Source organism: Rana temporaria, chromosome 12 (genome assembly GCF_905171775.1).
Source record: "Rana temporaria chromosome 12, aRanTem1.1, whole genome shotgun sequence".
Lineage (NCBI taxonomy): Eukaryota > Metazoa > Chordata > Amphibia > Anura > Ranidae > Rana > Rana temporaria.
Genome location: NC_053500.1, coordinates 33,892,862 through 33,905,890, shown reverse-complemented (window position 1 = coordinate 33,905,890; position 13,029 = coordinate 33,892,862). Strand labels below are relative to the sequence as shown.

Here is a 13,029-nt window from a genome sequence, read left to right as displayed (position 1 = left end):
TAATTGCTTGCTGAATCTACCCCATTAATTATAGTGAACCTTATTGCCTCAGGGCATAATACAGCTGAAGTATACCCGTAATTCTTCGATTTATTTCCCTTCCACCCCTAGTCCCTCCCCGCTCCCCATCACCCCGTACCCCCCCCCCCCCCTCTTCTTCTACTTCTAATAAAAATTGTATTTATTCTCTTTGTTATTCATAATGAAAGGAAGCCATTGATACCTTTTTGAATGTGCTCTCTGAGCCGTTGGTCGGCCCCTCTTCACTGTCTTCGTCATCGTCATCTCCTCCCTCTTCCTCCTCTTGCGTTTCCTCGCTCTCTGTGCCTCCATCCAAGGTGAACACAGCTCGACACCGCTCTCCGCCATCTTGCTCAGTCAGTTCCTCCTCTGTTTCCTCGGGGTGGGTGGGTGGCGGGCGTAATCCCTCCACAGTCTGATAGAAAACAACCTGCATCTGTCATTGAGGGTTACATCTAAGAGTTTGCCCGGCCTACCTGAAACAAATACTTCCACTATTGTTAAGTACTGGTGGTCCTAAGAAAACACTAGGTGCTTACATCTCTTTGGTAACTCCAGTAGTAATATTGCACACTATGTTATGGAGTCTCCCACTTCATGCTGCAACAGGAAGAATATGAGCACCCTCTTCAAAATCTCCTAAATGTAAAATTTGTGATATCACCCAACAACGGGGTAAATTCCCTTATTACAGTTATTTGATGCAGAGTTCTCATAAAGTGTATCAATGTTTGACTCTATGTTTTTGAAAAAAAATCTGAAGACAAATCCAACCACAAGGGTGGGACCACCATACGGTAGTGGGTGATTCAAGCTTTTGACACTAGAGTCTTCAAGAGATATAAGAACTTTTTGGATTATTAAACCCAAAACTATCTACCAAATACTGAAATATCAGGTTGGGGTAGAATGACCTTTTAAAGCTCAACTCTATCATGTTACCATTTTAGAAACGGTGAGACAGCTCAACAAGTTATTCATTATAGTAAGTACAGTTGTATGTAAAAGTTTAGGAACCCCTGACAATTTCCATGATTGTCATTTATAAATATTTGGGTGTTTGGATCAGCAATTTTATTTTAAACTATCAAATAACTGTAAGACACAGTAATATTTCAATAGTAAAATTAGGTTTATTGGATTAACAGAAAATGCGCAATATGCATCAAAACTAAATTAGACAGGTGCATAAATTTGGGCACCCTTGTCATTTTGTTGATTTGAATACCTGTAACTACTTAGCACATAATTGGTTTGGTGAGCTCATTAAGCCTTGAATTTCATAGACAGGTGGATCCAATCATGAGGGTATTTGAGGCCGGGTTCACACTGGTACGACAAACGCTCTGACATTGGGAGCTCATGACGTGTGACAATCAATGTTTCCATATGAGAGCCGTCTTAACTGGTCCGACACAAGTCAGGCCGACTTTAAAAATGCTCCCTGTACTACTTTGGTCCTACTTCAGCCCATTGAACATCATTGAAGTCGGATCAAAGTAGGATCCTTGTCCTAACCATCCGACTTTTGACATCCGACATGTGATTACAGCAGCAGTAAAAGGAATTTATCTCACACTGGGATTGTTTTGATTGGTCAAAGGACAAGTCAGAGTATCACAAAGTTGGATCAAAGTAGTATCCTGTTAATGAAAGTCGGATAGATGTCGGACCAATGTAGGATCGATGTAGGACTGATGTAGGACCGATGTCGCAGAGCAAAGTAGGATGAAAGTCGTATGACTGTTGTGTCGTATCAGTGTGAACCCAGCCTCAGGTGGCCAATCGTAAGTTGTTGTTATCTTTGAGGCCGGGTTCACACTGGTACGATACGCCAGTCATACAACTTTCATCCTACTTTGCTCTGCAACATCAGTCCTACATTGGTCCTACATCCATCCGACTTTCATGAACAGGATACTACTTTGATCCGACTTTGTGATAGTCTGACTTGTTTTTTGACCAATCAAAACAATCCCAGTGTGAGATAAATTCCTTTTACTGCTGCTGTAGGCTGGGTTCACACTACTACACTACTTTCATCCTACTTTGCTCTGCTACATTGGTCCTACATTTTATCCTACATTGGTCCTACATCCATCCTACTTTCATGAACAGGATACTACTTTGGTCCGACTTCAATGATATTCAATGGGTTGACGTAGGATCAATGTAGGACCAAAAGTAGTACAGGGAGCATTTTCAAAGTCGGACCGACTTGTGTAGGACCAGTTAAGACAGCTCTCATAGGGAAACATTGATTTTCACACGTCATGCTACATGAGGCTCCCAATGTAGGACCGTTTGTCGGACAAGTGTGAACCCAGCCGTAATCACAATGTCGGATGCCACAAGTCGGATGGGTAGGACAAGGATCCTACTTTGATCCGACTTCAATGATATTCAATGGGCTGAAGTAGGATCAAAGTCAGACCAAAGTAGTGCAGAAACTTTTTTCGAAGTCGGACCGACTTGTGTCGGACCGGTTAAGACTGCTCTCATAGGCAAACATTGATTTTCACATGTCATGCGACATGAGCTCCCAATGTCGGAGCGTTTGTCGGACAAGTGTGAACCCGGCCTGACTCTAAACAACTCAGATTTAGTTGATATACTAGTTTCCTTTAAAATACATTTAAAATATATGTATTTGTATTTCTGAAACATTTTAAGAAATACAGAATTACATTAATTGGTATTTTTTATATGCCTGGCGTTCAACTTTCACATAATCAATAGAGGATATTCATATGTGGTTTGTCACTATGGGGGAACAAGCAAGTCGATTACTGTAGGCAGCACAATAAACGTCACTCGATACAATGGATACTATAAAAGCCTTTCCAAGTATAAGGGAATGTGGTACATTATAAATACTGTTAATAAAGTTTGTTATTTCACTGCCCTGCATTACTTCTCCAAATCTAGAAACAATGGAGGTGTCTTGAAAGAGTGGGCTCCTAAACACCACTACCTACCTTGCTGAGCTGCTGTTGGTCTAGGTAGTGCTGGTGTTGAAGTACTAGTTGCTGAAGGGCCTGGGGACTTTGCGGGAGTGGAGAGGACTGTGTGCGGCTCAGCGGACGATGTCGTGGGCCTTTTGTGACCGACCGTAAGGAACTGGACACGCGTTCTCCCCCCACCAGGGGCGATTGACCATGTAACGGGACTGAAACAAAGAGATTAGAACATTTGATCGTCTTAGGCAGGAAATAAAGTAAAAACTGAGATTAGACTGGTTAGTAAAAGATATGCTGCCCTTCAAACTATTAAAGGAAAAACGTATTTTAGATTGTTATCACATGGCCTAATTGGACGTGTAAAGAAAAGGTTAATTGAAAGCTATGGGAGATACTGTATAAAGGGTCTTTGGAGCTCATTTAGAGCCAGCGTTGACAGGTTTTGGGCTTGTGTTGGATGGCATCAGGTTGACACCAATTTAAAACACATCTGTGATCGTTCAAAATCAATTGACAGGTGTATTTGACCTGCAGCTGATCTGCTTCAAATTGAGTTTGCAGTTACATATTTGTATGGGAATGCAAAACCCATTTGATGCAAACATAAGGCCATTAACACAGGCCTTCTATTTGCTTTGGAATAGGTTTAAGTCAGGGGTCTCAAACTGGTGGCCCAGTCCTCCATCATACCTCTGCCTTTGGATGTCATGTTTGTAACTGTCAGCCTTGCAATGCCTCATGGGACTTGTAGTAGCTGAAGGGCCGCCAGTTTGAGACCCCTGGTTTAAGTTTATTACCGGAGACTAAGTAGAAAGGTCCCTTGGTGGATAAGCTCTGCACTGACCACACCCCACCATACAAACTTCCATTCTGCAAACTGTAAGCAGGTGGGAAGCAGCTAAGTATCTGGAATATGATTGCTAAACTCATTGAAATATATTTAGTTAAGGGAAGGCATGCTGTTCTATTTTTTTTTTTCTTTAACAAAGCCAGGTCGCTGCTCATAGGTCCAACACTGTCATAAATCCCAACACTGGGCCAGATTCACGTATTTTCGCGTAAATCTGCGGCGGCGTAACGTATCACATTTACGTTACACCGCCGCAAGTTTTACGGACAAGTGCTTGATTCACAAAGCACTTGCCTGTAAAGCTGCGGCGGCGTAGCGTAATTCCGCCCGGCGCAAGCCCGCTTAATTCAAATGATCTGGGTAGGGGGCGTGGATCATTTAAATAAGGCACGTTCCCGCGCCGATCGTACTGCGCATGCGTGTCCCTAAAATTTCCCGACGTGCATTGCGCTAAATGACGTTGCAAGGATGTCATTGGTTTCGACTTTAACGTAAATGGCGTCCAGCGCCATTCACGGACGACTTACGCAAACGACGTTAAATTTTAAAATTCGACGCGGGAACGACGGCCATACTTAACATTGGCTACGCCACCTAGGGGGCAGCTTTATCTTTACACCGCATATCTCTTACGGAAACGGTGTAAATTTACTGCGACGGGCAAGCGTACGTCCGTGAATCGGCGTAACGACTCATTTGCATATTCTACGCCGACCGCAATGGAATCGCCACCTATCGGCCGGCCTAGAATTGCAGCCTAAGATCCGACGGTGTAAGTCACTTACACCTGTCGGATCTTAGGGAGATCTATGCGTAACCTGATTCTATGAATCAGGCGCATAGATACGACCGGCCAGACTCAGAGATACGACGGCGTATCAGGAGATACGCCGTCGTATCTTCTTTATGAATCTGGCCCACTGTTCCTATCCACTTGGGTGGTTTGGTTGTCCTCGCCCACCTTTGTGTGTCCCAGCCCCTCCTGTTACATTATCCATAATATAAAACAAATTAAGAAAATAATTTAGGGACAGTGGGAACCCCTCATAATGGCCTCAGCACAGAGATTTCACCAACAGAGTCTCCAAAACTGAACAGAAATGTGCTATCAGTTTTAGATGGACCAACCTCAGAAGAAGGATTTTACCAAAATAAGGACACAGACAGTACAAGGAAGAGGCATAGATTATGGACAGTAAAGAAAAAGAAAGGTACACAAGAGAGGGAGAGTGATATATACCTGTTATAAGGGCACTCTGCTGCCTGGCTTGCTCCAATAGGAGGACATGCTGCAGTAGGGACGGGGCACCTAAACTGATCTCCCCTCCATCCAGGGTGGGGAGGGTTGTGGTGCTGAGGAAAGGACCACCCGACCTTAAGGTTTGGCGTTCAGCCCCCTCCTGGGGGGTAAACTGGCCCTAATAAAAAAATATTTAAGAATTTAATGCAATGTTTATAACAGTAATATGTCACATAGGTGGTATTTTGCAATAGGTCTCTCTTATAACTCTCACATGAGACACTACGGTATATGTCAGCTTTATAAAATATCACATTATTATTGAAAAACTGACCCTTGTTTACCATGGATAAAAAACTGCTGCTTTCAAAACTTCTTCAGGCGGCCTATATCACATGTTCTGTGGCTACTAGGAGCACTATGGGTATTTTATCTTATAAAATATTGTTTTTAATCCAACAGATGAGAGATAATAAGAAGCAGAGCACACACGTTGTGCAGCACTACTTAGCAGGCAACATGGCTATCCCTTTGTATAGACAATGATGTACAATGCAAAAAAGACAAGGTTTTTTAAAATATGAATTCACACATGATACTTTAGAATGTTTACCTAAACCTCCAAGGCCATGGAAAGTCAACCAAGATCTCTCTCCCAAACTTTCCCTCCTTTGCATTCCCAACCAGTGACCTCTGCATCTCCAAGACCATAGAAAGCCCACCTTCGTCAATCTCTCAAGTCCTCTCTGCCTTGCATTTCCACCCTGTGACCTTTACACCTCCAAGCCCATGGAACACCCAACAAGGTCTCTCTCCTAAGTTCTCTCTGCCTCACATTCCTACCCAGTGACCTCTACACCTCCAAAGCAATGGAAAGCCCACCAAGGTCTCCCTGTCAAGTTCTCTCTCCCTTGCATTGCCAACCAGTGACCTCTACACCTCCAAGACCATAGAAAGCCCACCAAGCTCTCTCTCCCAAGTCCTCTCTCCTAAGTTCTCTCTGTCTCACATTCCTACCCAGTGACCTCTACACCTCCAAAGCAATGGAAAGCCCTCCAAGGTCTCAATGTCAAGTTCTCTCTCCCTTGCATTCCCACCAGTGACCTCTACACCTCCAAGGCCATTGAAAACCCACCAATATCGCTTTTCGAAGTTCTATCTCCCATGCAATCCCACCCAGTGACCTCTACACCTCTGAGGCCATGTAAAGCCCTCGAAGGTCTCTCTCCTAAGTTCTCTTTCCACTGCATTCCCACCCTGTGACCTCTACGCCTCCAAGCCATGAAAGGCCACCAAGTTCTCTCTACCTTGCATTCCCACCCTTTGACCTCTACACCTCCGAGGCCATGGAAAGCCCACCAATGATGCTATGAGGAAGGTTTCGGCCAAAAAGCGTTAGAATTATGCTGAATTTTTCATTGCTGTTGAGCTAAATACATTTTGCAAGAAGAAGCTTATGGGTCGCTGGCTATTTTTTCTACTAAAGCCCACCAAGCTTTCTCCCAAGTTCTCTCCTGAATTCCCACCCAGTAAGCTCTACACCTCTGAGGCCATGGAAAGTCCACCAAGGCCTTTAGTTCATTTAATGTTCAACCAACATTCTAACCTCACAACCATGGTAAATGTTACCTGTTTACCTGTGCATATATGCAATATTTGAACACTTGTTATGTTATTATTACATTTTTTTTGTTGTGTTGTACAAACGCATTATGACAAATAACTGTCATTTTTGAAAATAAAAAAGTTCCTGTTTAAAAGCTGCTGACGATCACGCTATGGTCAGTTTGTTTGGGATGGTGGTACGGGTACTCACACTGAGGCTGCTGGCGCTTCCCTGTAGGCAGATGTTGGGTAGTGACGGAGAAGTGTATAGGCCCAAAGGCCCTCCTGTCCCGTCTAACGTAAGGACTCTTTGCTGAGGCAACATCTGTGAGTGTGGACACAATTAATAATTACCGAACACCAAGAACAAAGCTCAACACAAACAGTTAAAATATTTTTATATAAATCACTAAGTAAAAGCATATAATGTCAGGACTGATGTTCCTTTTTGTGATTGTACAGGACCTACCCTGATGGATAAAAATCTGTCATCTTGAAGCTGAAATCAGCTCTCTTATCAAGGGCCCAGATTCAAGAAGCTATTGCGCCGCGCAACCATAGGTTGCGCGGCGCAATAGCTGTTTTGCTCCCGCGTAGCGAATGCCCCTGATTCAGGAACATCGCTACGCGGACTGCAGCCTAGGATATGACAGACATAAGCCTCCTTATGCCTTCATATCTCAGGCTGCATTCTTGCGTTGTCCGCTAGGGGGCGCGGCCATTGTGATCGGCGTATAGTATGCAAATTGCATACTACCACCGATTCACAAAAGTTGCGCGGGCCCTGCGCACGCAAGGTACGGAGTTTCCGTACGGCGACTTTAGCGCAAGGTTGCTCCTGCTAATAGCAGGGGCAGCCAATGCTAAAGTATAGCCGCCCTTCCCGCTCGTGAAATTTAAATTTCACGTCGTTTACGTAAGTGATTCGTGAATGGCGCTGGACGCCATTCACGTTCACTTAGAAGCAAATGACGTCCTTGCGACGTCATTTGCCGCAATGCACGTCGGGAAAGTTTCCCGACGGAGCATGCGCTGTACGCTCGGCGCGGGAGCGCGCCTAATTTAAATGATTCCCACCCCCGGCGGGATCATTTACATTAGGCGCCCTTACGGCGGGCTAATTAGCATAGCGCCCGCGCAATTTACGGAGCTACTGCTCCGTGAATCGCGGGCAAATCGAAATATTTGCGTGGGTGCAGAGCAAAAATCGTTGCCCTTTGCCCACGCAAATATTGCGCGGATCTACCTGAATCTGGGCCAAGGTGTTTTGATGACAGAAATAGGTTAGCTGTGCATGGAACGACATTTTTTATTTATTTTTTGCAATGTCTAGTTTGTGTGCGAAGCATAGAGAAACAGGAAGGTGTCAGAAGCTTAATGTCTTGCTTTTTTCTCCAAACGTAATCCAATAATTTGTTTCTGCTCTATGAGGCATCTAAATGCCAAAAGGTAGACACAACTGAACTGGCTTACTGTATATTAAAAGCCAAACTCCAGGCAAGTATTAAAGCAAGTGAACCTCTGCTTTTCAGAACCCTCCCCCCCTCCGGTGTCACATTTGGCACCTTTCAGGGGGGAGGGGGGGGTGCAGATACCTGTGTATTACAGGTATTTGCACTCATTTCCGGGAATAGACTCCCACAGGAGTCACGCCCCTTCCCCTTAAGCCACCGCTGTCTTCTGGGAAACATACTGGTCCCAGGAGACAGCGGGCACGCCACGTGGCTTGTGCATGCTCAGTAGGGAACCGGGCAGTGAAGCCACAACGCTTCACTTCCTGATTCCCTCACCGAGGATGGCGGCGGGGGCAGCCGAGAGACAAGCAATCGCTCGGCCTCGGCTCCCGGCATCGCGGGCATGCTGGACACTTAACATTTATTGTCCATTGTGTCCATTTATTAAAAGTCAGCAGCTGCAGTATTTGTAGCTGCTGGCTTTTTAAAAAAAAAGATTTGGGTGGACCTCCACTTTAAAAAAATTTTTATAATTTTTTTTTTTTTTATGCAACTAGCCTAAGTACCAGAATTTTACTTGGTATCAGCCTTGTGCAAAACCCTGTAGCACTGAGACTCAGGCCCCGTACACACGACCGAGGAACTCGACGTGCCAAACACATCAAGTTCCTCGTCGAGTTCAGTGTTGAAGCCGCCGAGGATCTTGGCGGGCCGACTTTTCCCATTGACTAACGAGAAAATAAAGAACATGTTCTCTATTCGGCCCGACGAGTTCCTCGTCGGCTTCCTCGGTGGAAAGTGTACACACGACCGAGTTTCTCGGCAGAATCCAGCTCCAACCGAGTTTCTCGGCAGAATACGGCTCCGACCGAGTTTCTGGCTGAATTCTGCCGAGAAACTCGGTCGTGTGTATGGGGCCTTAGAGAAGTAGGGGCAGGAGTAATGCAGGAGTAATGCCGCGTACACACGATCATTTTTCGGCATGAAAAAAACGTTGTTTTTCTAAAACGTCATGTAAAATGATCGTGTGTGGGCTACACATCATTTTTCAGGTTCTGAAAAACGACAAAAACAAAATTCGAGCATGCTGCATTTTTTAATGTAGTTTTAAACAATGTCGTTTTTCGGGTTGTAAAAAATGATCGTGTGTGGGCTAAAACGACGTAAAAAATCCGCCCATGCTCAGAAGCAAGTTATGAGACGGGAGCGCTCGTTCTGGTAAAACTACCATTCATAATGGAGTAAGCACATTGATCACGCTGTAACAGACAGAAAAGCGTGAATCGTCTTTTACTAACACGGAATCAGCTAAAAGCAGCCCCAAGGGTGGTGCCATCCGCATGGAACTTCCCCTTTATAGTGCCGTCGTACGTGTTGTACGTCACCGCGCTTTGCTAGAGCATTTTTTTAAAACGATGGTGTGTGGGCAACGTCGTTTTAATGATGAAGTTAGGAAAACTTCGTTTTTTGGACATGCTGAAAAACAACTTTTTTTTTCATGCTGAAAAATTATCGTGTGTACGCGGCATAAGGTGTGCTGAAAACATACTGACAGGAGGAGAGGAAGGAGTGATGAGCTCCTCAGTCTGCTGCTGCTCCTTCACTGTCCAATCACAGACTAGGGGAAGGGAGGTGACCACGCTGTATTGCTTAACTGCAGTAGAGACAAGTGAGGTCACTACGTGGCTTTGATGTGTGTCTCTTCCTTATGTTTACTCTTTCTTATAACTAGGGTTGTCCAGATACCGATACCAGTATCGGTATCGGGACCGATACCGAGTATTTGCGGGAGTACTCGTACTCGCGCAAATACCCCCGATACCTAAATAGAATACTTTCCCCCCCGCCGCTGCCGCCGCATCGCGCCGCCGCATCGAGGGACATGGCTAGAGGGACATTGCTGCATATGTGAGGGACATGGCTAGAGGGACATGGCTGCATATGTGAGGGACATGGCTAGAGGGACATGGCTGCATATGTGAGGGACATGGCTAGAGGGACATGGCTGCATATGTGAGGGACATGGCTAGAGGGACATGGCTGCATATGTGAGGGACATGGCTAGAGGGACATTGCTGCATATGTGAGGGACATGGCTAGAGGGACATTGCTGCATATGTGAGGGACATGGCTAGAGGGACATTGCTGCATATGTGAGGGACATGGCTAGAGGGACATGGCTGCATATGTGAGGGACATGGCTAGAGGGACATGGCTGCATATGTGAGGGACATGGATAGAGGGACATGGCTGCATATGTGAGGGACATGGCTGCATATGTGAGGGACATGGCTGCATATGTGAGGGACATGGCTGCATATGGGGGGGACATGGCTGCATTTGGGGACACATTTAAAAAAAGTATCGGTATTTGGTATCGGCGACTACTTGAAAAAAAGTATCGGTACTTGTACTCGGTCCTAAAAAAGTGGTATCGGGACAACCCTACTTATAACTATAACATACATATAACTCTTAGAACTTTCTTATAACTCTTAGAACTTTCTTATAACTTTTAGAACTATAACATACATATAACTCTTAGAACTTCTTATACATTTCTTACAACTCTGAGAAAGGTTGTAGTGCTCTATTAGCAGTATTTATAGGTAGATTCAGAAAGAGTTAGGCCGGCTTATCAGTAGATAAGCCGACCTAACTCTGAATCGACGCCGCCGTATGTTTAAGCGTATGCTCAAACAGAGATACGCTTAAACAAAGCTAAGATAGGCCAGCTTGCGCCGTTCTATCTTAGCTTGCAATTTTTCGGATGGCCACTAAGTGGCGCTTCCATTGCGGCCGGCGTAGATTATGTAAATGAGCTTTTACGCCGATTCCCGAACGTACACCAGCCCGCCGCAGTCGAATTACGTTGTTTCTGTAAGGCCTTAGGCGGCCTAAAGTTATTCCACCTATTAAGTGGAATAACAATGTTAAAGTATGGCCGCCGTTCCCGCCGCAAGGTTCGAATTTTTTACGTCGTTTGCGCAAGTCGTCCGCGAATCGGCAGTTACGTCGTTTACGTCCACGTCGAAATCAATAGGCCCGTACGGCGTACTTAGCCGCAATGCGCACTGGGAGATGTAGGCGCCCGGCGCATGCGCAGTAGCAAAAAACGTCAAAAAACGTGAGGTCAAGCCTCATTTCCATACAACACGCCCCCCTCCAACCAATTTGAATTAGGCGCCCTTACGCCCGCTCGTTTGAGGCTACGCCGCCGTAGATTAGCAGGTAAGTAGATTGAAAATCACTACTAGCCTAGCTAATTTACGGCGGTGTAGCCTAAACAGGCTAGTCTACGCCGCCCTAAATTTAATCCAATCTACCTGAATCTACCTAATAGTCTTTTGTGTTTGCTTTTGGTTGTGTGGTGCCTTATTGTAGCACCTTAAGCCAAGGTATGCCCCATAAGCTTTGGTTTGTATTTTCTATGTGCACAATACTAATAAAAAGAAGTAAAAAAAAATGCCTATAATTCAGCTTTCAGATATGCATTATGTTTTGTTTTGTTTTATTGACCTGGATGTGTTCTCCACAAGTAAATATCGTTTTTCCCCCCCCTCTCCCGTCCAAACAAGCCCCAACTGAGGGCACACATTGCTAATCTTATATCCTTCCTACCAAAATACAATCAAGAATGACAATTTTCCCCGTTACTAGATAATTTACCGTTGTCCAAACTTGCTACAGCCATGACCTCCGTTTCTCCACTTACCTCACTGGCAATATTGGGCACACTCCCAGTCAATCCATTCTCACAGATGGCACTATTTGAGCTGTTTGGGGAGCTGGGTCCTGATCCGGGGGCGCTATTACATACTGAGGACACTGCAAGAGGAGTTATATCATATCAATAATGATAGAGCGGGTTTCTAAAGCTGGCTATGCACATTACAATTTGATTGTCCAATCTCTATACAAATTCCTATAGATTGAACTAAACCATATATATCGTGATGGCCTACCTAAACAGTCCATTGAAGTTGCATCCAATCAGACAGGCCCTTTTGCACTACATCATTGTTAGTAGACCTAAAGGAGATTGTACAATCAAATTGTAACGTCTATTATCAGCTTTAAGCAGCTCATGATAGGTAGTGAGTGATAAAGAGGTGTACGTTTAATGGGGGGATGGAGAAAGTTGGAAGATCATAGCTGTGCCAGACCAGGGGAAAGCAGCCGTCTGGCAAACAAAGCATACTTGCAGCTCACGCTGGTGTAGCCATTACCCGAAAAGAACAATGTACCAATCATTTTTATGTGCTGACAACTACTGGCTCTACCAAAGATTTATACAAATAACAAAATGCCATAACTCCTTTTTAACCAATCGGAACAATCTTTCACCGTTTCGCTATTATACAACTGACTTGAGTTTACAGGGGAGCAAGGCAGCCCATAATAATTGTCATCTACGCTAGTTTTTCTGATAAACACAAGAGCAGACAGAATATTAGTTTGAGCCTAGATGGGAAGCACACTGGGTTACTGACAAGCCACTATGCGGAAGGAGCCACAGTGGGGAACTATGGACACTTACCTTGAATCTCAATGGCTCTCTTCTTGAAAGCGCTAATGACCGTTCCATCCTTCCTGCGGAGGAGGGGGCTGCTGCGTCGCTCTGCAACCTTCTGCTTTAACCGTGAGCGGACTTTTAGATTAGGTTCAGAGGCTGGAAGAGAAGAGTTAAACACTGTCAATATCGATAAGCTTTTTTTTGTATGTAAGGGGTTCATTTTTTTGTAGTTCCTCTAAAGCAGGGGCGTCCAAACTTTTTTCAAAGAGGGCCAGATTCGATTAAGTGAATATGGGTGAGGGCCGACCATTTTTCCTGGCATTCTTTGAACCATTAAAATTTGGTCTAAGTGTGTTCGTCAGAGCACTAATACACTGCCCAAC

The 13,029-nt window shown here is 44.8% G+C and overlaps 1 protein-coding gene across 10 annotated transcripts in view; it reads right to left on the bottom strand.

The window, feature by feature from the left end:
- HDAC5 (histone deacetylase 5) overlaps positions 1-13,029 on the bottom strand; it is a 159,565-nt gene that overhangs the window by 32,857 nt on the left and 113,679 nt on the right. For 7 of the 10 annotated variants that reach the window (XM_040331062.1, XM_040331068.1, XM_040331066.1 and 4 more), the window contains 6 exons: positions 12,671-12,802; positions 11,846-11,958; positions 6,888-7,001; positions 5,072-5,249; positions 3,000-3,190; positions 224-457 (listed from right to left, as the gene is read on the bottom strand). In XM_040331062.1, coding sequence (XP_040186996.1) covers positions 224-457; positions 3,000-3,190; positions 5,072-5,249; positions 6,888-7,001; positions 11,846-11,958; positions 12,671-12,802 — 962 coding nt within the window. The remainder of the gene's footprint in view (positions 1-223; positions 458-2,999; positions 3,191-5,071; positions 5,250-6,887; positions 7,002-11,845; positions 11,959-12,670; positions 12,803-13,029) is intronic. The other 3 variants (XM_040331065.1, XM_040331069.1, XM_040331072.1) reach the window with 1 other exon arrangement.